Below are 25,797 nucleotides of genomic sequence, written 5' to 3'. Positions count from 1 at the left end.
CTGCAGAATTGGTAACAAGAAATTCCCTGGATAGGGTTATGAGAAATTCCTCGGACCTGGTTATGAGAAATTCCTTGGAATGGGTACCGAGAAATTCCTCGGAATTGCTGTCGACATTTTCACCGGATTTTCCTGTGAAAGATTCCTGGGAATTTCCGCGGATTTTCCGTAAAATTGTTACCTGGGATAAACAAGAAAATCTCAAAATAGGTTATTTTTATGATATTTATATTTTCTTGTATAAAGCTGAAAAGTAATGGACAATTTTTTATAATAATGCTATAATGTATATTTTTTTAATATATTAGCTTTAGCTGGCCTAACGGCTGGACCAAATTGGCTGAAATTTTTTTAGGAAACCCATGGGTACTCTGTGATTAACAAAGGCAAAAACAAAATTCGATTTTTTTTTAAAAATAATTTCTTTTAATTCAAAATTTATCTATTTCACGGGTAACGCCGGGCACCCCGGCTAGTTTTCCGATAAAAAGTATACCTAGCTAAATATATAATTTTTGCTCACATAAAGGTACCAATGTGAATCGAGTATTTGTTTAAATGCGTCGTCAATGTCTTAAGATACCAGAGTCTAGATGAAACCAAACCTTTTTAGATTCTGAATGGTAAAAATAAAATGTATTTATTTATTCTCTGTTATTTATTCATTAAAGGATTGGATCAAGAACTCAAGAAGATTAAGCTTTCAAGAGCTGAGCCTAAACAATCTTATAGTTCATCTTTAATCCACAACTTCAAGATTTAAAATCAACTCAACTATAGAGAGGGGGGGATTTTACATAAACAATTTAAATTAAAGAGACTGTAAGCGTAATTTCAAGTGACCCTTCAATGCAAATAGGGCAATGTCAGAGTCCTAACGGGGCGGTGCCCGTATAAAAGCTTTGTGTGATCAAGTATTAATTATCAATATTTAAAAGTTTGAAATTTTCAATTGTGGTTTCTCTACAAAAGGGACATGAGCATTTCTACTGCAAGAAAACAAAGAAATGAGAAAAATAAAAACCTTTGAAACTAGAAAAACGACAATATCTTCTTCACTGTTGATCAGATACAGGCTTCAAGAATATCTTTGGTAAACGGGCATTGTCATCTTTGCTAAAGGGACTGTAAAGGAAAAATAAAAGGGGGTATAAGCTGAAAACTGAGAATCTCAGGAGTTGATTGAGGCATATAAGAGTTCTATCTGATTTTTCTGTCTCGAGAAATTGATATAAAACTGTGTCAAAATTATACCAAAACGTATATATATATGTAAGATTTTGTATAAGATTCGTATAGTATTAATCTTGAGATTCTCAGGTTTCAGCCTATACCCCCTTTAATTTTTCCTTTACAGTCTCTTTGGAGTCATTTAAATTACTCACAGTCCCTTTAAGCAGTTTAATCCTCTTAACATTGGTGAGGGGGCTCTTCTAAACTTTTTACACCTTTTTTGTTATTATTAAATTCAAAATTTGTATTGATTTTATTTCAATTCTATATTTGTACGTGTTATTTACGCATATTTATTAGTATAATGATTCAATATATACAGGCCTAAGGCTCGAGAAACTAATGAGAAAATGACTAATGAAAAAGAAGAATTATATATGAAAAACAACACTACTTCCACATTTCCTCAAGAATTCATGATCCAAGTTTGACATTTTTGGTTTCAACACAAAATCTTAATTTAACTCTTTAATTCCCTGTCCCAAAATCTTGATGAGATTAAAGTTTAAAATCCGAATTAAGTTTGAATTAGCAAAGTTGAGATATTAAATCGCTCACTTTCCTTCTTCTGAATATTAACCTGATTATTGCAAAATTGTTTGAAACTTTAATCATGTCAGTTTGAAACTTGATGACATATTATGATATCAGAGGAAAAATCATCTATTTAAAGGGACTGTCCTCGTAATTTTAAATAACCCTCCATCTAAAGAGGGCTATAACCGATGCCCATGAAACGTAATTTTTCTGGCTTAACGTGTTAACAATTTTTCTGAAGCTAAAAACGTCCATTTTCATAAAAACCACAAATATGAATAAAGTTTAAAAAAAACGTTGATAGCTATTTCACCCTTGATCAGATAAAGCTTTTAAGGATACTGTTATCAATCTGACATGCCGCTCTATCAATGGAGGTTCTCTTGAAATCACATTTACAGTCCCTTTAATATTAAAAATGACTTTGTAAGGATGTAAATTTATATTTTAAAAGTAAAAGTTTTTACTTTTTGTCCGAGATACATTGTACTCACTTAGTGTCCCTGTTGAAGAAACAAAAACAAATTGATGTCAGAGATAATTTGGGTTTTGTTGTACTCTTCCACCTCGTTTCCTCTAATCTTTCATTTTCACATCTTTATTCTTATACTTATAAATTATGTTTCTCTCAACTACATAATTCTTAAAAAGTTGAAAAATTGAAATCAGAATTATTTTTAGGTTCCTCATTACTTTTCTTTTAATCTCCCTTCTTATATTTCTAATTATTTTCCAGTTTTTGATCATGCTTTTTATCAACCTCAGCCATACATATTTTTTGAACAATTGATGTCAAAGTAAATTTGGGTTTCCTCTAATCTTCCATTTTCACGTTTATATTCTTATATCTTTTTCAATTCTTTTCCAGTTTTCCGTTTGTTTAATTTTGCTTTCAACTACACGTATTTAAAAAACAGTTTTTACTCCGTTTCATTTTTTTACAAATCTCTTTTCACACACCTTTTAACAATAATTCAACAATAGTTTAACACTTTAAAAATAAGTTGCTGTCTTTTTATACTTTTTCATTTAAAGCGCATCCGCCAACATACAAGTATAAAAGAGAAAAAAATTAAAATGTACATGCTTTATATGTAAAATTGTCATCAAAAGTCACAGTTTGCTGGGACAAGGACTAAACTGTTAAATTAGAGAGAAACTTACGTCGCAAAACTGGAACAAAGAGACACTAACGTCGCAAAACTGGAACATAGAGACACTAACGTCGCAAAACTGGAACAAAGAGACACTAACGTCGCAAAACTGGAACATAAGAGACATCAACGTCGCAAAACTGGAACAGAGAGACACTAACGTCGTAAAACTGAAACATAGAGACACCAACGTCGCAAAACTGGAACAGAGAGACACTAACGTCGCAAAACTGAAACATAGAGACACTAACGTCGCAAACTGGAACAGAGAGACACTAACGTCGTAAAACTGAAACATAGAGACACCAATTTCGCAAAACTGGAACAGAGAGACACTAACGTCGCAAAACTGAAACATAGAGACACTAACGTCGCAAACTGGAACAGAGAGACACTAACGTCGCAAAACTGAAACAGAGAGACACAATTGGTGATATGAAAGTCTTCATTGATTTCCACTTTTTTTATGGACCACTGTGTTCTTATTTTCTTGATCCAACCCGTTCTAGTTTCTACATTTGCCTCTGGATATAAATCCAGTTCTCTTCGTTCCTCTAGATAAAACTAATATTGGCCTAAAGGATTACACCGGGCCCGGAGCAGGATGTATAAATCTAGAAAATTCTTCACTACAAAACGGAAATTAACTTTATGATTAATGAAGAATTGAACCATACAATTGATTTTGTCCTGAAATACATTTGTTCGCGGAAAAATGAAAATTTGCGATGAAGGCACGCATGCAATTATCCCCCCCTCCCCGTCTTCCAATACATCTTGGCCTTTAAAGGAGCTGGTATAAGCACAAGCCATAAACAGAAGTATTATAAATTACGATTCATAAATGTTTTATATACACATGTACCGGCGAACGTCACTCCTGTATGCCGGGCCGAGTCAATTAGCGCCTGATCTAATCAGGGTTCAGTCATGTGTTTGTTGTCTATTCTGAACCAATAGAAATTGTATGGCGGTAACATCTATCTTTCTGTCTATCTCATTATCCAATCAGAGTTATTAATCCATCAATCAGTGGTGATCAGTAAATGGCAATATTTACTTCTAATGAAATTACAGTGGAACGACCGATTTATACACTGAAAGAGCAATATAAATCAATCTTAAAAATTCTTAATTCTTTATTTCACAAAACACTGAAAATACTGATAATACTGAAAATACTGAAAATACTGAAAATACAGAAAATACTGAAAATGTATGCAAAAACAAGAACCAAAAACAAATTGAATGATTCACAACAAAATCTTTATAAATAGACCTTAATGCCCCTGATGGTAGGTAACAGTGTACGATATCAATGGCAGTATAGATTAAAAGAATATCGGGTTAACTAGATAAATTAGCCGCAATTAGTGTTAAGGTAAAATGTGGGCTGCAGCTGGATTGATTAATGGCAACTCAAACATTGCAAACTGCACAGTACTTAACATAAACCATGCTAAATACCAATTCAAACAAAACAACATCTGAACTGACCTTTTTTAGTTTTCTTTCCTCGCTCATCGGATGGGGGTGGACCTAAAATATTATCTAGTTATGTTTGATACTAAATTTTAAAATTCTTTTGTCTGGGAAACCTTATATCAAAGAACTTTGTTGCTTTAAAATACAAATTCTTCTTGATTTAGTAGTTTTAAATATCAAAAGGTTTACGCCATTAGGTTGAAATGAGATATAGATTAGAAAATATGTATTTAAGGCATGTAATCAGTTTAATAAACACAAAATAAATTCTAACTACTTTATAGTTATACTAGCTTATATGTTACTCCAGCCGTTTACCCGCGCTTGGTCGTAAATTGAGAATTTGTCTATTTTTTACTATACAAGTCGACCGACTCATTTAAAATCTCAAAATCAAGTTAGAAACATTACCATGGTTCTCCCGAGTTCCACAATCAAAATTTGAGGCAAATCAGTCAAGGACATCTATATATATACTTTGCTTGTCTGTTTGTTTGTTTGTATCCAATAAACGGTTGAAACAATCGGACCCAGATTTTTTGTGGCACCTCGCGTGACCCCATGGAAGGTTTATGAATGAATTTTAAAAAATTGTGTTCAAGTTCACCTTTATAAAATTTCTTAAAATTTTGAAAATCCGCGAATTTTTTTATCAAATCAGCGAACTTTTTTTTACAATGCACAAAAAGAGAACATGTTCACAATTAAAATAGAAGATGAGCGCGAAGCGCCCTGAAAGCCTAGTGAGTCATCATATATGTATATAGATTTAATCCTAATAGCTAAACTATATAACTGAAAAACGTGGCATGAAGCGCCTCGAATTCCAATGTATAAAAAGAATTACCGAGGAAACTGTTACGACAGGAAACTGATTGAATTGTTGAAACTGAATCTTTTCTTTTCTCCTCATCCTCGTAGGTTTCAGTTCTAAACATAGAGGATGAGACTTCAGAGACGACTGTACGGAATTTATTCATTCTTAATTCCAACATTTCCTGCCTTTCCGCATTATCTTTACCAAATCATTATGGAACCCATTTAGAGAATATTTTCAATGTTTTAATAATTATATTTCAGTCAAAGGCTTACCTAAACCTATATTTACTGTACTAAGGAAAAACTAAATTTTAAAATCATGCTTAAGTAGTTAGTATAATGCTGATTTTCAGTGCAGTTTAGAACACTATAAAGAAGCTGTTAAGAAAACCCTATCAACGAAAATATGTTTAAAAGCTCTCCGTCTCCATAATAATGTGTACAATGCACAATGTTCATCTTTTATGGTTTCTATTTTAATTAAGAAAATGTAAAACCTAGAATTCCTGTTTCATTTATAATCTCTCATCTCATTTGCTTAATTTTTGTTTTTCTCTTTGATCTTTATTAAATCATGAAGCTGTACAGTGTAGAGTAAAAGCTTGCTTAAGTAAATTCAGGTGAAAGTAACTTCCAAAAAAATGGTTGTTAATCAAATTTTTCCTAGAAAAAAAGATGATCATTAATTTTGTTCTAAAGCAAGAGATAAAAGCATATAGACATACTATAGTTTATCATTAGTCAGAGGTATAATATGTTATAACTATTACAAACTTGATTTGTTTGGTTGAAATCCCGTCAACTTTTAACCAAACCTTTCACCCTCTTTTCCCCCTCTTCCCCCCCTCAGTCCCTCCTTCCACCCCTCCCCTAGCTACATAAACAAAATTTTAAGATATAAAACTGTTTCAAAACGAAATTAAATGAATTTAGTTTGATGTTTCAAACTGTTGTCTGACTTTGTCTGGAAGTGCAGGGTGTCTCAAGTTGTAAAAATTAAACTTTTTTGGGACACCCTGTACATTGTGTTGTGTATAGTGTACAATGTACGTATTATATATTCATATTTAGTATAGGAAACTTGATAGAAATCCCTCAACACAACATCATTGAAAACAAAGAGCTAGAGCCGAAGGATATGTAAATTAAAATAACTTCATTACCCCCTTCCTTTCCTACACCTCGCCCTTTACCCCTCTCCTCTTCCTTTCCTACACCTCAACCTTTACCCTCCCCCTTCCTTTCCTACATCTCACCCTTTACCCTCTCCCTTCCTTTCCTACACCTCACCCTTTACTCCTCTACCCTTCCTTTTCTACACATCAAGATTTACCCCTCTCTTTCCTTTTCTACACCTCACACTTTACCTTCTCCCCTTCCTTTCCTAAACCTTAATTTTTAGCCCTCTATCTTTCCTTCACCCTTTACTCCTCTAGCCTTTCTTCACTATTTATCACTCTGCTATTTATCCCTTCAATGCCCTTTCTCCTACCTGACCTAAAGCTACACAACTAGATATACCTGGTCCCTAGTGTAGATATAGAGTTGGTTTGATCAGCTCCAGGTACCCTGAACCCTCCTAGTCCCTGATCCAGGGGACTCTGGTCTATGTAAGGGAAGTTCGTCCTAAACAAACATCATTCGGTAAAACTTAGAATTGGGGTTCATATAGGAAAATTATATCTGAATGGAACCATGAAACTATGAGAACAAGCGCACATGAGAGCATAAGAGCAAGAGACAATGAGACCAAGAGAGCATGAGAGCATGAGACAATGAGACCAAGAGACCATGAGAGCATGTGAACATGAGATAATGAGACCAAAAGACCATGTGAACATGAGACAATGAGACAATGAGACCAAGAGAGCATGAGAGCATGATACAATGAGACCAAGAGAGCATGAGAGCATGAGACAATGAGACCATGAGAGCATGACAGCATGAGACAATGAGACCATGAGAGCATGAGAGCATGAGACAATGAGACCAAGAGACCATGACAGCATGAGACAATGAGACCATGAGAGCATGAGAGCATGAGACAATGAGACCAAGAGACCATGTGAGAGCATGAGAGCATGAGACAATGAGACCAAGAGACCATGACAGCATGAGACAATGAGACCATGAGAGCATGAGAGCATGAGACAATGAGACCAAGAGACCATGTGAACATACGAGCATGAGACAATGAGACCAAGAGACCATGATAGCATGAGACAATGAGACCAAGAGAGCATGAGAGCATGAGACAATGAGACCAAGAGACCATGAGAGCATGAGACCAAGATACCATGAGAGCATGAGACAATGAGACCAAGAGACCATGTGAACATACGAGCATGAGCCAATGAGACCAAGAGACCATGATAGCATGAGACAATGAGAGCATGAGAGCATGAGACAATGAGACCAAGAGACCATGAGAGCATGAGACCAAGAGAGACCATGACAGCATGAGACCAAGATACCATGAGAACATGAGACCATTCGACCAAAGAACCATAAGAACTAGAAAAAAATGAGACCATTAGCCCATGCGACCATAAGGACAAGAGAACATGAGAATATAATAACATGACAACTTCACATAATGACATCATATAAACAACATGACCACATGAGAACTTGAAAATATTAGAACATGAGTATTATTTTAACTAAATTATTTTTATCTTTCGCCAAAGAAGAGTTTTTGCGTTTCATTTGTTGAAAACAAGTAAAAATCTGTTAAAAACATTAAGAACATGTTTTGTGAAATCAAGCCTGAGCCCAAAATCTAAAAAACTTTAAAAAACAGATGATATTTATGTTGCTAACGAGATATAATAAGAAAAGAACTTAAATTAAACATTTTTATCAAATTACAACATGAGCTTTTTGTAAGTCACCAATTTTCTTTAAAAAGAAGCATTCATCATGACAGATTAAATGTTTTATTTATCAAAAACTTTAAAAACACACAATTCAGTAAGTTTGAAATTTTCTGATAAAAATAACAAACTCCGTGACTTAAACTGTAAAATAAAATATTACCCTTTTATATGTTTTCTGGATGTGTAATAATTAAATAAACTTGTATCCCTGTATATTTGTATAAGCTTGCATATTTGTATACACAGATGTAAATTAACCACTCTATACTGGCCATAAAGTATATATTTTTTACTATGTTTAAAGTACGAGTGCAGGAAGTTTATGATGTCATCGAAACCAACGGGTCATCACCGGATGCCAATCATAAAATCAGAGACCAAAACGGCTAAACCGAATGGACAGATATTTTTTTAGGAAACCCATGGATGCCCAGTGAGTAAAATAGGATAATAAAATTCTTGTCTTTTTTAAATTTAAAATTTAAAAGTTTTGATCTTCGCTTACAATCTTATCTTGACCTGACATCGTTTTGGCGGAACACCTTATAACGAATATTTAAACATGTGCTGATCTAAATGTGTGAATGTGTTTATGAGTTGATAAAATGTTCCCATCAATCATTATAACATCACGTCTGCAATATTTTGATGAAATCTAAAATGCATTTTAAGAATTATGATGTAAGACTCTGAATCAGTTAGTCTTAGTAAGAGTACGGGGTTGCTTTAGTCAGAGGAGTTTTGGAATGTCTGTAACCTGAATTCTACAGAATATAGAATGAAATAGAAAAGGCGGTATTTCTTAGATAAAACGTTGTAAAGAATTGTCCATCATTTTCTATTATTTTTTATTTTACTTTTTCAAGGAAATGTTGACATAAATTCAAGTGATTCTTCCTACAAAGAGTACGGCCGGTACCTATAAACCTTCCTCTGGCAAAAATGATCGAGATATTCATTTTTTCTATTTGAAATTTTGTTACACTGATAACTATAATTAATCGGCCATTTATAAATCCTACCTTAGTACACTCCATTCTCCATTGTCCTCCTTCTCCTTTCTAAGGTGCTGTTCCTCAACTCGACCTGACTCCTTCTCCTTGGAGTGGAGCAGCTCTTGTTTGATGCTCTCCTGACTGCGCTGCTTCAGCAGTCGTTTAGTCTCTTTAGATGGGGGATGCTTCTCCTAAAAAAAAAACCTTGTTTATAAAAAAACAAACATTTTTTTCTAGTAAAAATTAAAGATTGGCGAAAGTATGTTTTAGGGTTGGTATTTTGATTTAGTTTTTGTATTTAAAACTAGTGTTTTTATTAACATTGATTTTTAAACGTGGTAAATATCATTTCTTATCAAAATTATATTTTTATGCATCACATGCTACAACTGTTTTTGTCAAGATAAATTCATTGACAAAGAAAGAGAGAATACAAAGAAAAAGAAAGTCAATACGTGTAACGCTAAATATTCTAACTATTAATCCCCCCCCCCCCGTCCCAAACCATCTAAGAATACGATGTTAAGATGAATGATAAAATTTTAACGTTAATGAATATTTTCTAACAATTTTTCTTTTCTTCCTAAAGGTTAACCTGTTTTTAAATTTATTGTATTTTCCTATTTTCCTGAGTTTTCTAAAAGTTTATTTGGCAGTTTTGGTCCTCATCTTTCATCGTTTTTAATCAATTCCCGATACTTTCAGAAAACCTTTCAGGCCTTTCAAGCCACTCATATAGGCTTTCCACAAGTTTTACCAAACCAGCAGAATACATATCTTCAGGGGTATATGATTTCTTAAATAATATTTTGATAAACCTTTTTGAAATATTTTTTCTAAAGGGTTTCAACGCTGATTTAAAGGGGAAAAAATATTAATTTTTTTTTTTTTTTTTGGGGGGGGGTAAAAGAGTATCAAGATTGCCATGTTGAATTAAGTCTAATATCACATTTACCACAAAAATCTTTGAAAGTATGGAAATTATCCTCGATACCCCTTTTCTAGCTCCCTTGCAGTTTATGAAAATAAAATCCTTGTCTAATTTTTTAATTTTATTTATATTATTTCTATTGAAGGTTTTCTCTGTCCTCGAAAGACGTAAAAAAATCTAACCGGTGCAAAACAACAAATTTAGATTTTTTATTTTATTTCGGCCTTTTAGTTTTTTTCGCATTTTTAGATTTGTAAATTTATGATCACACTGACATTAGATATTACTACATGAACTAATAAAAAATAATTATATAAAAGACATTTTATTTTTTCAAGTTTTTCAGATAAATTTATGATTACAATTATTTTCCAAAATTTGCGAATAAAACATTCGTTTGAAAACGTCATTAAAAAAACCATCGATATGATTTCCCTCAAATTCTAAAAATATTTGGAAAAAAAAATCTATGAACCATTCAAAAGGGATAATTTAACATTAAAAGGGGACTTAAACATAAAAATTGTTTTTTAAAGATTAATATTTTTCCGAGACACACTGTATATACGAATATATATATTGACCAGGCTTGAGAAAGGTTGCCAGCCAGGGTAATAAATATATGTAAGTAAGGGCAGAAGTGGGAGTATAGCAGAGTATTCCTGGTTTTTACTAAAGAACTGCTGAATTTCAAATATCATCTTATTATGTCTCTAGTAAGTGTAGGGACGGGTGCTAAGTGCATTAACAATGTGGAAAGTGTGGAAAATTGGGGAGAAAATATGAAACCCAACCAGACCAGACCATACCAACCAGTTATACAGAGATTAGAATCAGGCCAATATATACAATTATACTTAGTTCTTTAGTCCTTCACGTCACACACCATATTTCAAAAGGGTGTTTTTTTTCCATCTTAAGCATTTTTAGCAAACTTGTTCTTTTATTAGCCTTAATTTACAAGGGCCGATTTAGAGAAAATTACACTTATTTGGTCACTTATTGTCGATACAATTTTTTTTCTTTATCTTTAAACATGTGTTGAAAACTGACAAGTTCATTCCATCTGTCGAGAAAACTCATCCGCAAGTGATGTTAACATAAAAAAACCGCAATTGATAATCATAAATTTTTTGTCATAAAAAAAGAACATCTTTATCACTTTTGCTCAAACTCGAAGGTCTTTAATTTGGTACCATAAAGGGAATCGGAAAGGCCCATTTTTTAAGAGAGGGTCATTTTAAATCAAATTTACAACCCGTTTAAGTGACAAAATATTTTTTTTTCAAATTGGTTTAATTTATTACCTGGGTCAGCTTAAGTTCTAGTTGAGAAGCTGAACGCAGAGTGGCGCTGTGTACAGTATATAAAGGGGAACCACGTCCAGTTTTTTCTCTTTTAAACTGATGACCCCCATCCTGCAATTATAAAAAAAAACTAAAAAAAAACTCAATTTGAAGAGACAATAAACGTCATAATATTAAGAAAACATTTATACAGTAGCATTTCCGATTCACTCCGGTACATTTTCAACCTTTGGTTCATGTAAGGGGGAAAAAGATATCCTTGTTTTTTTTACTAAACTTGATTATGTTTAATTGTATATCAATTTCTATTAATTGTATATATAAATTTAAAATCAAGAGTAACTAAACAATTTTCATTGTTATATATAAGATAAAGATTTACGTTGTAGTCAGGAGGCGGAAACGTCATGTTTGTGTGTCTGTACCAAAAGAGTGTATGTATGTGATACCGAACCGAAGGCGTGTACTGTAGGTATATACAGTACATAAGAATCTCTGTATTTGTACAGTCTAGGAGAATACACATTCGTTTATGGTTAATTGTTTACTTAAAAATAAGTTTAATATACATGTTATACATTAATTACATATTAAATAATACTATACTATAAGCCAAATTTTCATGCAAAGAATATAACTTGATTAAAGTTTACAATAAGATACTCGTTATTCAAGCTTAATTATAATTGACGACAATGGTCTGCAATTTCCTTGACTGTAGTCATGTTGTGTGTCTGTACCAAAAGAGTGTGCGTGTGTAATAACGAACTCGTCTGCAAAGCAGTGCGACTGGCTTTCTCATGCCAGACCAGTGCCATTTCCCTTCCCTTTATTCTTATTCCCTGGTTGTGATTCTCTTAATAAAAATTTATCTGTTAAATTTTTATCTGTCTATCTGACAATCTATCTGTACATCTTTCTATCTTTCTATCTATCTACCTATCCCTTTGTATATATATATACAGGTTTCTCTAAGTGAATGATAAGGCGACATTTTATCCCTAACGCAAACACAAGGCTTTTTACACAACAGGGTGTCTCTCACATTCATCATAATAATTGTGGAAATAAAAAATAATTGTTTAATAGAAGCCGGTTGTACGTATCATAAATATTTTTATTTTGTGGTTTATACGACTGAGATGAAAAAAAAAACATGAAATCTCATTTTTTTTTATTTTTCTAAACTTTGAATCAGGAAAATTTTCGGTTTTTAAATTCCAGAACGAAAAATGGCTCAAAGTTAAAGAAACATTAAACAAATAAAATGATTACAAGACAAATGGCTCAAAGTTAAAGAAACAATAAACAAATAAAATTATTACAAGAAAAAGGGCTCAAATTCTCTAAAAACCTAGTTTTTAAAAGAATTAGTTTGTTTCTTTATCATGTTTTAATCTGACTGTTTACATGAACGTTTTACTATTTAATTGCCACTAAAGACCTAAACATGTGCGACAATAACATGCTTTGTCCGAAATAAACTGATTAGGTGTTTAAAACTCTAAGTATTACACATTTTTTAACCTGATGTCGCAGGCCTTTGGTTTTAAATTGTAATATCTACTAGATCAAGTAGTAAAGTTGAAATATCAACGGTTTACTCACAGGGTTGAAAAGGAAGTACAAAATTATAGTTTGAATCGAGTAATCAGTCATTTAATATAAACATGGGGGGAGGGGGTGGGGGGAGCAAAGTAATTTCTAAACATGCATTTTATCTTAAACATCCTGTATAAATTAAACAGGAGTTCTAAGCCAGAGTTGATGTAGTTAAACTTTCAAAATATTTAAGCCTAGGATTATTATAATGCTGGAACATTCAGACACCGTCACTTAGATATAAGACAGTGAGTGAGAACCAGAGATAAATAGGAATTATGGATCCTAGACTCAAGTCATGATTAATAAGTTTCAATGTATGATTACACCAATTCATATTTGGTAGAAATATGTTTTTATTAAATGAACCTTATAACAATTTATGTTAGGAATAATTATCGAACCAGATTGCAGATTTTGTTCTAATTGAGGAGTGCTTTCTGCAACAACAAAAACATTTCTTTACACCTCTTAAAATTCAATACCCAAAAAAAGAAAAAAAATCAGGGAAAAGAGAATTGTGTTATGGGGGGGGGGAAGGAATGATTTTTTAAGAAATATATGCCCCTGTTTTCCATAAACTAGATTGAATGCGGCGCATACGTGCAAGAAAAGAAATCTTTCTATTCAAATGATAACCCCCCCCCTTCTTTTGACTCCCCCCCCATTCCTTCCTTTTTCATGTGCCATAATCAAATAGTATTCCTGAGACCTATTCTATCCCTGCAAATAATGTTCTCGTGAAAAATCACGCGCACCAACTGCCAGAGCGTGCACGTATTCTAAATATTTTACAAGGAAAACATAACATTGGCAAATATGTGCAACAATTTGACAGTCGAAAAATGGTTGGTTTCAGTGATATAAAAAAACATTGTATTAAAAATTTAGATTTTTTTAACAAAAACCAAAACGATCGGGACTGAATTTTTTGTGGAAAACCAAGTGACCCAGTAAAAGTTTGACGAAAAAATACGTGTTATGCTAAAGCTAAAGCTAAAAAAATCCTGGATTTATATGACATTAACATTCATGTCATTTTCGATTTATGTAGATTAACTTTCCTTGTAACCCATACCTCCCCTTTCCCCAACATTACAACCCTCTCCCGCCCACCCAATGCATAATCTGTATTAGTTATCTGTAGAAGGGATATAAGTGCCTGAGATAGCCTTTCCAGTTTAATTCCCTCCAACAATCCTTATAAGTTTAAGATTTAGGCTGTGTATATTAGTTTTGAGTTGACTTTTCTCTAACAATCCTTATAAGTTTAAGATTTAGGCTGTGTATATTCGTTCTTTTAGTTGACTGTTCTTCAGCAATTCCTAAAAGTTTAAGAGTAAGCCTTGGGCATGTTCATGTTTTTGAACTTCTATCTAACAATCCATATAAGTTTAAAATTAGCACTTTGACATATTTTTTTCGGTTTCCTTATCTCCAAAAAGATTATGGCCATGTTTTTAATTGACTTTTCCCCTAAAATACTTATAATGTTAAGAGTATGGCTGGACATGTTTCTCCAACGATTCTTATAAGTTTAAAAGTAGGACTGGGTCATGTTCGTTCTTTTAGTTGACTGTTCTTCAACAATTCTTAAAAGTTTAAGAGTAGGGCTGGGGTATGTTCGTTTTTTAGTTAACGTTTCTTCAACAATCATTAAAAATTAAAAAGTAGGGCTGTGCATATTTGTTTTTAGTTTACTTTTCTCCAACAATCCTTATACGTTTAAAAGTAGAGCACGTCATATTCGCTTTCAACATTAGGGTTGGGCATGTTTTCAACATTAGGGTTGGGCATGTTTTAACATTAGGGTTGGGCATGTTTTCAACATTAGGGTTGGGCATGTTTTAACATTAGGGTTGGGCATGTTTTCAACATTAGGGTTGGGCATGTTTTAACATTAGGGTTGGGCATGTTTTCAACATTAGGGTTGGGCATGTTTTAACATTAGGGTTGGGCATGTTTTCAACATTAGGGTTGGGCATGTTTTAACATTAGGGTTGGGCATGTTTTCAACATTAGGGTTGGGCATGTTTTAACATTAGGGTTGGGCATGTTTTCAACATTAGGGTTGGGCATGTTTTAACATTAGGGTTGGGCATGTTTTCAACATTAGGGTTGGGCATGTTTTAACATTAGGGTTGGGCATGTTTTAACATTAGGGTTGGGCATGTTTCAACATTCGGGTTGGGCATGTTTTCAACATTAGAGTTGGGCATGTTTTAACATTAGGGTTGGGCATGTTTTCAACATTAGGGTTGGGCATGTTTTAACATTAGGGTTGGGCATGTTTTAACATCAAGGTTGGGCATGTTTTTTAGTTGAATTTTCTCCACAAATACTTATTATTTCAAGAGTATGGCTAGACAATAAACATGATTGTTTTTTAGTTAAAATTTCTTCAACAATTCTTGCGGGCATGTTCTTTTATAGTTTAATATTCTTCAACAATCCTTGTTAGTTTCAGAGTAGGCCTGGGTATATTCGTGTTTTTAAACTTCTCTCTAACAATTTATGTACGTTTAAAATTAGGGCTGGGGCATATTTGATTTATTTATCTGACTTTTCTCTAACAATTCTTATAATTTTGAGAGTAGGGCTGGGCATGTTTTTAGTTAACTTTTCTCGCTTGTTTGTTTTTAGTTAACTTTTCTTCAACAATCCTTTTAAGTTTAAGAGTAGGGCTGGACATGGTTGATGCCAGAGCCTTATTTTCTTTTTTTAGATTAAAATTATCTATACAAATTTTCCTATGTGTATTAATTGTTTTTAAACAATTAGTTTGGTTAGACCAAGATAAATTAGGGTTGATATAAAAATGTGATGCACGTTAAAAATGTATTATGGCTTGAGTGAGTTCATCTTAAAGGAAATTTTTACGAGATGAATCTAAAGGAAGTGTGAGAATTTATGTATCTCTGCTTCATTAGTTGCGGTCAGAGAATATAGAATACAGAATACAGAAAGCTGAATTCAAATTTATATATTCTAGGAACAAGATGAATCATGGATAAAAATTCTTATGAGGTTTATTTTTATATAAATCCGATATTCCAGATTTTTCTTTTGAACTTCTAGGAAGCCTTTGAAAAAATATTGCATTCAAACAACCTGCAAAAAAAAATAGGACTTAAGTCTTTTCGTTTACTATTCAGCCCTTCCCCCCACCCCATCTCTCACTTTCAGACTTCTATGGAAACTTTCAAAATAGATCAATTTGTAATAAGCTTTTTATTTCAGAAAACAAGAAATAATTTGCAGTAAGGTTGTAAAAATTTCACAATTCATGTCAAATTCTGTTGAATTTGTACAGTTGGAAACCCCCAAGAGAAATATAATTATTTCAGCTTTACAATATTATTTCAAAGCAATGTGTACACAAAATCAACTTTATATTCCAGGCTAAAGTAAGTTAACTTAATTATCCAAGAAAAAGTGGAAAACAATCAACAAAGTTTCTTACACAAGGTTTAATTAAGAAGAAGGAAGGACGCCTCATACTGTGTAGAACTATAACCTTCAACTGCATATCTAAACCTTATCAAAACTGAACCTACACTCAGTACTCAATAAAATTCATTCAAAAGAAAAATTGAAAAATGAAAAATCAATTTATAAAGAAAAATGTAAAGTTAAATGTGGTGTTTTTTTAAGTTCAATGCTCATGAATTTTTGCATTATAACGTTTACAGGCAATTATTTAAACATTTTACGACCCCTTACTCATTTAAAGGTTTACACATGAGTTAACATAAAAAATATTTCTGGCTTTCTAAAACAAAACTTCGGTAAATTCCAGTTAAAGTCTGTATAGTAAATCTCCCCTCTACCGTACTTCTCAAGTTCTTTATATTCTAATTCCTTTCTCTCCTTTCCCCTCAAGTCCAGTTTCTTTCCATCCCTTTTTTTCCTATCTTTCTTTTCTTCCATTTCCTGACAATGATATTTGTACATTTTGCTACCCCGTCCCATTGCTACCCCCTAATTTTCCATATTTTCCCCACTTCCTTATCTTTTCATACCCCTAATTTTATATACCTTCTCTCACTTCCCTTCCCCTCCTTACCCCTCCTTTCCATCAACCTTTTTTTTTACCCTACCCTCCCTTTTCCATCTATTTCCCTCATTCCCTTTCCCTTTATTTTTTATCCATCCTTTCACCCTCACTTTCCTTCCCTTTATACCCCTAATTTTTCCTCCCTCTCTGCCCCCCCCTCCCCCTGATTCCCTTCCCTTACTTATCCCTTCCTATTCCCTCCCTCCCTCCCATCAATCCCTTCCTCTAACTCACACTATGAAGATGCAAAGCAAAACGTTCTTGGAAGGCACGCTCGCCTTTCTCTGAGTTGAGAGCACACAAATCCTCTCATCCCAAAGTCCAGAAAACTAAAAGGTTAGCTAACCCGGAGTTGTATATATTTAGTCATGTGACTGTACATTTGTTTATTCAAGTATAAACTAAGAACTTTTTCACTTCAGGAGTACATAAAGGGGGTATAGGGGGGATATGTTGACTAGCAGTGAAGGGGGGAAAATGAGAGGAATGCGCATGGAAAACAGGGAAAATTATGAGTTCCAAGTAAAACATGATAAGTTTGGGTGAGTCAAAAGTTTTGTGGAATCGATGACTTTAAGAAACTTTCAAAAGCACCAACTTATTTCCAAAAAGAAAACAATTGTATATGATAGGAACTGACATGAACTCTATTAGCTGATCATAATCATAAAGTGAGTGATCGCAAAGCGGGGCTTTCACCATGTGGTATAAATTTTTATTTTCGCGAACACTCCCTTTAAAAGGGAAAAATTGGCTTTATGGCAAGTAATATCAATGCTTTGGAAAGTTTGATATAGGGAATATGAAACAAGAATTAATATTTACAGAACAAACTCAAAATTAAATTATTAATTTAAAATCTAATATTTCATCATTCAAATTTCATAAAAAAGGATCGAAAAAAATTTATGACACGAAAATTAGAACACATTTTGGCATTCTATGAAATGTTAACTTTATAATGTTTTATCGGAAAATAAGTTTAAAGATTTTCAAAAATGTTTCTTTTGAATTCCACAAATAGCGGTGGCATTGAGTTTAGTTTGGTTTGAAAAGAAAAATTTTAAAGTTTACAATTACGTTTAAAATAAAAGTTTATATTAAAAAACTTATGAGGCATCAACTGTATTATTGGATATTTTTACTTTAAAAGAAAGAAAAAGGGCTTTACAATTACAATACAAAATGCGAAGAAAAAAAGCATAAAAAATATGTAAAGAAACTGCAAACTCTATTTTTCTTATCAAGGTATCCTTGCAACATAATGAAGTAAACCTTTAATATTTCAAACTTTGACTTTTAGATCAGACACAATCAAAGAGAATAAAATATATATTAGAGGGGAATTTACTAGAAAAAAGTGTAAAACGGCCATTTTGTTGTACTGTTTCCATACTGCAGGTATACTTCACATATTTATGCTATATAACCTTTTTGGCCCCGGAATATCATTTTATAGAAAAGAAGACCAAATTATGAAATAGGCTGGTTTATAATTGACCAATGATTATTTCACATAGACTCTATGCATTTTATTTTACAAACGATGATTTTTCGTTATAACTAAAAATCAAATGATGTTTTTTAGTCACCTAAATCATTGTAAGTTTATTTAACAGCTTTAAAAAATTCTAAATTGAAATGGATAGTCTAGGGAAGATACTGTATTAATGTACTCTACTGCATATAATTTGTGAACATTTACATGATTTGTACACTTTGAACTCCATTTCAGGCTCAAAGGGACTGAAAAAATTCATACCGAGAGATTCTCTAAGTTCCCCTCTAATATATATTCTATTCTCTTTGGAAAAAATGCATAATTTATACCATCTAAGGTCATCAGGTTGCAAAGATAAAGGGATTAAAATATCACAATTTGTGGAGTGTTAAATTCTTTTTGATAAAGTTGGTTGAAGACGGAAATCAAATTGACAGATAAATGAAAAGGAGAGTAAAGTTCAGGGGGGACAAGGCCAAAGTTCAAGATTAAGACAGCTCTAGAACAACTCTAGAAGTGAACAGGCTCTAAACAGGGGATATCTTTACCTCTGACATTTTTATATTTTAAACAAAATTCAAAGATAAAGATTTTTTGACACAAACTCTGATTTTCTAATCTCTGGTATTTGTAAGTGACCCATACGTGGCATGTCTTATTCACAACAGTATCCTCTAAACAATATTCTGAGTAACAATGAGGAAAGATATCTTCCCGAGAAGTGTTGATTTCTAATAATTTCCTTTAATCGTCTCTGCTGCAATAAATTCGCAAGTCCCTTTAACAGAGAAAACCACAATTGAAAATAATCCATTTTTTACAATACTATTTATTGGTACCTTTGTGAATAGGACATTGCCCTCTATAAGTGGAGGGTCACTTGAAATGTCGTCTTCCGTCCCTTTAAATGTTCAAATTTTCCATTTATAATCTTATCATTGAACTAGTTTTAAACTCTCTTCTCAGTTCTAAATATTTCCTCTGAATCTGGTTTTTTAATCTTAACCCTCTTTAGTAAGACGTTTGGTTTAATAAGCAAATATTAAATTTCCCTTCTATACTTTTAGTCTCATGTTTATTCTAGAAGGGGGAGATCGGGATGTGCTGCCCCCCCACCCCATATGATTTAATATTGTCAACTCTTAGTTTGCATTTTTTCCTTCCAGAATTTTGTTGTTATCAGTATTTTTTGTTTAATCATGTTAATTTGTTTTCAGGTAAGTTGTGGTTTTAGGTTTGGCAGAATTATTGCCTATTGAATACTTTTTTATTATATTAAACCGAAAATAATGTGGAATGCATGATACATTTTTTTCCTAGTATACAGTTTAAAAAAATTTAACAAACATTAAAAGAAAAAAATGTAGATGCATTTTAATAATAATAATAAACAGATATCGGAATATTTTAGGCTTTTCTTTGCTACCACATTATTCTGTGGACCCCTGTAAAAGATAATGATTTAAATTTTTACCTGTGGACGTATTCCCCACTCTTCATCATCCTTGTTCTTCCTGCTTTCGTTATCATTCTTCCTGCTTCCCTCATCATACTTCTTGCTTCCTTTCCTTGATCTCTGCTCCTTGAAACAGCAGGAGAGAAGCATCCTGTTCAGATGCAGGGTTCCTGTTTAGGTTGTGCAGACCCAGTTTAGGATTCAGGTTCAGGTTCATGTTCACATTCCATCATAGCTCTACAGATTTACAGCTTAAACTTTAGTATAGATAAAAAGTGTTTAAAATCAAAATATGTAAAAATCTCAGGGAACTTCTCATTTCAAACAGTCAAACTAAAAGGTTATAGCACAATGTTCAACCCACATAAACGATTCAGTACATGAAAATTATTTGTGAGAAAGTTTTTGCAAACGACAGTCTTAATTCGTTGAAAGAGTGCCCCCGCCCCCCTCCTCAAAATTAACCAATGATGGTGGGGAAAGTTACTGTCGCCACCCCGTCTCATTAAAGCATCCCTGATTTGTAAAACGAGCATGGAACCCAGATTTGCTTAAAATTCAACCCACTTAACATAGTGATTTCAACCATGCTAAGAGCTTTCCTTTGTTGCGCGCAAAGTTCCCCAATCAAAGGCAAATTGGAAAAGGGAATCCTTAGTTATGATCGGACATAAAAACAAACAGACACACACACAGACAGACATCTAAACATGGATCACTACTAGACTAGACTGATCTTACATCCGACAGTATCAGTTAAATCGGTGAAACCGAGGAACTAATTAAACTCAAACTGCAAAATATTCCAACTTTTCTCTCCATGGTAGAAAACCTCTTTACTCACTAGCATGCAATCATAAAATACTGGCAGACAGAGAGTTAACTCATAGATATTAGGCTAATTATCAGGTAATTAGTCAACCTACTGGTTAATTAGTCAACCTACTGGGTAATTAGTCAACCTACTGGGTAATTTTTCAACCTACTGGGTAATTAGTTAACCTACTGGGTAATTAGTCAACCTACTGGGTAATTAGTCAACCTACTGGGTAATAAGTCAACCTACTGGTTAATTAGTCAACCTTCTGGGTAATTAGTCAACCTACTGGTTAATTAGTCAACCTACTGGTTAATTAGTCAACCTACTGGGTAATTAGTCAACCTACTGGGTAATTAGTCAACCTACTGGGTAATTAGTCAACCTACTGGGTAATTTGTCAACCTACTGGGTAATTAGTCAACCTACTGGGAAATTAGTCAACCTACTGGGTAATTAGTCAACCTACTGGGTAATTAGTCAACATACTGGGTAATTAGTCAACCTACTGGTTAATTAGTTAACCTACTGGGTAATTAGTCAACCTACTGGGTAATTTTTCAACCTACTGGGTAATTAGTCAACCTACTGGGTAGATAGTCAACCTACTGGGTGATTAGTCAACCTACTGGGTAATTAGTCAACCTACTGGGTAATTAGTCAACCTACTGGGTAATTAGTCAGCCTACTGGGTAATTAGTCAACCTACTGGGTAATTAGTCAACCTACTGGGTAATTTGTCGAACAAAAGGGTTATTTGTCTAAAGGGAACTTAAAATACTTAAAATTGAGTCTTTGTCACAAAATAATTTTTTCCATCTGCATTTCTTTGAAATATCCAAGGTCACTCGACATTAGGTTACGATGATATATGGAAATGGAACATCAGAGTTTTGGCAAAATCTCAGTCAGGGTAAATTGTCACCCAAACGGTACTTTTCAATCTGAATTTTGAATTTATGCGACATTACTAGAACGACTTTGTGACCTCGTACGTTGTTAACGAAAGTTCAGCGTTGACTACAGAGGCAGGCGATTATAAAAATACAATGAAGACGACTTTCGAGTTCAATTTTGATATTAATAAAGCATGGATAAGTCAAGAGAATTTATCAATTAAAAAAGTTCTCTTTAATTACTTGTAAACTTATTTTACTGTGATATATATATGGTTTTCTTGATATTCATATAGTTTACTTGATATTTATATAGTTTTCTTGATATTTATATAGTTTTCTTGATATTTATATAATTTTCTTGATATTTATATAGTTTTCTTGATATTTATATAGTTAATATACATTTAAGATGATTTTTAAAACAATTTATTCTTTTATAAATTTCTATTAAAAGAAATTGCGCGAACTACTGTTAATGACAAGCAGATTGTTTAATTAGTACCAGGAAACCAATTAAATAATTTAGATAATTAGTCCACAATGTTCTTCTCCGAATTTCTAATCCTCGAAAGCTTGAACACTGCCAAAATCAATCCTCTAGAAGCTCGTTAATCTTCTAATAGTCCTCTTACCACACCCCAACCCCAACCCCATCCTTATATTATCTACAGAAATACAAGTAATAAGTATGCAGTGAGCCACATACATTTGTGGAATAGTAGGATGACATTAAAATGGCAATCTACTTTGTATTTGATGTTGTTATAAAAAAAAATTTTACTCGTTATAACTTATAACAAAAAATCTATTAGATTAGTAAAATGGGTCTTCACAGCCGTCTATTCCACAATTTAATGGTCTCACTGTATTTTAGAATTATTGTGGGCATCAGGGTGATGCAAAGATCAGTTTTTTAAACAATGACAACTTTTAGTTTTAAAAAGAAAATGATAACCTTGTAGTTTAAGAAAGAAGTTTATTAAAGATCCCCCTAAACTCTAATTTTTGAATCTTTATATTCTTGCAACTCGATGCCGCAGACCAGTGATGGTTCAAACGATGACTATTTAACCCAATAGTTATAAATATCAAGGTTTACACGATCAAGCAAGTTACAAAGATATAATGTTTGAAGATAAAGGGAGTGATCAGTGAATTTCTTAGTATGAATGTATTATGTATCTAAATATAAAGAAAAGGTGAACATTGATTTGTAGAAAAGCAAAAAAATAAGAAAAACCAATCAATAGACTTGCGTTATAAGTTATAATTGATTTAAAGATATCAACATAATCATTAAACCCACTGAACACAAAAAATATCAAATTACATTTTTACTTTTTAAGTTAATTGGTTTTCATTTTAATTCATATTTTTCTCGCTTTTCATTTAAACCAAATCGTGTTCAAACCATTTAGACGCGCTCTCCACGCACGTTATCTCCCTTTATGAGAGCAGTGTGCGTGAATGCGCGTAATCAGATTATCTTCTTCACACTTCACAAAGTGCGCTATGCTTGTTAAATACTTAAAGATTTCTCCGTCATGTTTTATTAGCCATACTTCCTCTCTACTTTATTCTTTTAGAATTATTTAGAATTTGCATTTCCTTTCATATTTTTCTTTACTTTTCAATGCTTCCTTCCTTATTTTACCCTCCTAAATGTTTATGATAAAGGAACTGAGTTCTTGCAACAAACTCTTATTATTTAATTCCTGTATATTTGCAACCTAATGTCAGAGACCTCTTGTATTTCAAACTGTAGATTCTGTTATGAAAAAAATGAAAGTTTTAAAAATCAAATTGCAAAAATATGGGGAATATAAAATTTTAGCGTATGGCGAAAACTCAATTCCTCAAGGAATCCCTCATTTCTTTATTCGACAACGGTTTAACGGGTATCGTTGTGAATCGTGAATCAAATTACGTTGACAGCTTCTTTAAAGGGAATGTAAGCGTAACGATGGCAATGCCCGATTTGACTGATCAAATTTAATTAGATATCAAATTTTATGATTTAAAAAAAAACTGATATTTATTATTATGGTTGTCTACAAAAATGACTTGCGCATTTCTACTGCAAGACAACATTAAGATACCGTTGTGAATCGGACATCTTTACATGGAGGGTCACTTGAAATTACGCTAACAGTTTCTTTCAGTAATTAAATTATTGTTAATTTCTGTAAACACGAATTTGTAGTGTTCACAAAAATCATCTTCGTCTCAAGTTTACTAATTGGTCAATTTGTATTTGTACCGAACCGACCCCTTGTACAGGCCTTACTGACAAGAGTAAAGTACCGACCCGACCCCTTGTACAGGCTTTACTGACACGAGTAAAGTACCGACCCGACCCGATCCTATGCCGGCTAAGTTTCAACTTTGTTGATGCTGTCAGACTTTTTTTACAGTACCCGGCCTAGCATAGACCTTTTTTACAGTACCCGGCCTAGCATAGACCTTTTTTACAGTACCCGGCCTAGCATAGACCTTTTTTTACAGTACCCGGCCCAGCATACTTTTTTTACAGTACCCAGCCTAGCATAGACTTTTTTACAGTACCCGGCCTAGCATAGACTTTTTTTTACAGTACCCGGCCTAGCATAGACCTTTTTTACAGTACCCGGCCTAGCATAGACCTTTTTTACAGTACCTGGCCTAGCATAGACTTTTTTTACAGTACCCGGCCTAGCATAGACCTTTTTTACAGTACCGGGCCTAGCATAGACCTTTTTTACAGTACCCGGCCTAGCATAGACCTTTTTTACAGTACCCGGCCTAGCATAGACCTTTTTTACAGTACCCGACCTAGCATAGACCTTTTTTACAGTGCCTGGCTTAGCATAGATCTTTTTTAACCTACCCCACTAGCTTAATTTAGTGTGATATAACTTTTAATAGACTTTTATCCACAATATGCATTATCTCACATTCTAAAATCATTCATATGTATTTTAAAAGAATCTGAACCTAAAAAAGTACTTTAAATCCATCTCTAGATCCTACAAACAACTGTGATTTGATTTGATTTATTTCGTCATAATGCTTCTCTTGTAGCAAAGTGTTTCTTCTGTAATTGTTTTTTTTTATTTCTAATAAAATTCTCCTTTCTTCCTTCAGCTCCCCTCGCCTCTTAGACTTAAACTTGAAAAATGTAATATGATATTTACACCTGATCTTAAACTCAATCAATCAATCTATAAAAAGAAAATAAACTTCCTTCTCAATACTCCTGTCATCATAAATAAACCTTCCTGGTCACTACTCCTGGTATCATAAATACACCTTCCTTCTCACTACTCCTGGTATCATAAATATACCTTCCTTCTCACTACTCCTGGTAACATAAATATACTTTCCTTCTCACTACTCCTGGTATCATAAATATACCTTCCTTCTCACTACTCCTGACACCATAAATATACCTTCCTTCTCAATACTCCTGGTAACCTAAATTTACCTTCCTTCTCACTACTCCTGGTATCATAAATATACCTTCCTTCCCACTACTCCTGGTATCATAAATATACCTTCCTTCTCACTACTCCTGACATCATAAATATACCTTCCTTCTCACTACTCCTGACATCATAAATATACCTTCCTTCTCAATACTCCTGACACAATAAATATACCTTCCTTCTCAATACTCCTGGTATCATAAATATACCTTCCTTCTCACTACTCCTGGTATCATAAATATACCTTCCTTCTCACTACTCCTGGTATTACAAATATACCTTCATTCTCACTACTCCTGGTATCATAAATTTACCTTCCTTCTCACTACTCCTGGTATCATAAACAACCATAAATTTTGCAATCTGATGATGTGAACCTTTAATATTTCATACTATTTGATCCATCATAATTCGTAGTTTTTAATATGGTCTACAACATTAAGTTGCAAAGATATAATGATTAAAAATTATGTTTGTGGTGATTGTGCCTGTTTAGTATTTTTGTCCCTAAAAATCAACCTGAAAAAACGCAATTTCAAATTTCAAATTTTCTTTAGAAAAAGTAGTAACATCAGATTCCTAGATTCTGCCTTTTATCTATATCCATTTCTTTTCCTAATGATTCCCCTCTCCTCTCTCTCCCTATTTTCTCGCCCCCTCC

At 33.1% G+C, this 25,797-nt stretch overlaps 1 protein-coding gene across 3 annotated transcripts in view; it reads right to left on the bottom strand.

The window, feature by feature from the left end:
- The window catches only part of LOC111704431 (trichohyalin), a 50,959-nt gene that overhangs the window by 7,972 nt on the left and 17,190 nt on the right, over window positions 1-25,797 (bottom strand). For 2 of the 3 annotated variants that reach the window (XM_023476667.1, XM_023476666.1), the window contains exons 2-7: window positions 19,975-20,193; window positions 11,341-11,451; window positions 9,130-9,293; window positions 6,750-6,854; window positions 5,257-5,339; window positions 4,422-4,463 (exon numbers count right to left, since the gene is read on the bottom strand). In XM_023476667.1, coding sequence (XP_023332435.1) covers window positions 4,422-4,463; window positions 5,257-5,339; window positions 6,750-6,854; window positions 9,130-9,293; window positions 11,341-11,451; window positions 19,975-20,106 — 637 coding nt within the window. In that variant the 5' untranslated portion in view covers window positions 20,107-20,193. Of the gene's footprint in view, window positions 1-4,421; window positions 4,464-5,256; window positions 5,340-6,749; window positions 6,855-9,129; window positions 9,294-11,340; window positions 11,452-16,405; window positions 16,454-19,974; window positions 20,194-25,797 lie in introns of those variants that run through there. The other variant, XM_023476670.1, reaches the window with a different exon arrangement.

Source organism: Eurytemora carolleeae, unplaced genomic scaffold (genome assembly GCF_000591075.1).
Source record: "Eurytemora carolleeae unplaced genomic scaffold, Eaff_2.0 scaffold611, whole genome shotgun sequence".
Taxonomy (NCBI): domain Eukaryota; kingdom Metazoa; phylum Arthropoda; class Copepoda; order Calanoida; family Temoridae; genus Eurytemora; species Eurytemora carolleeae.
This window is presented reverse-complemented; position numbering and strand designations above follow the sequence as displayed.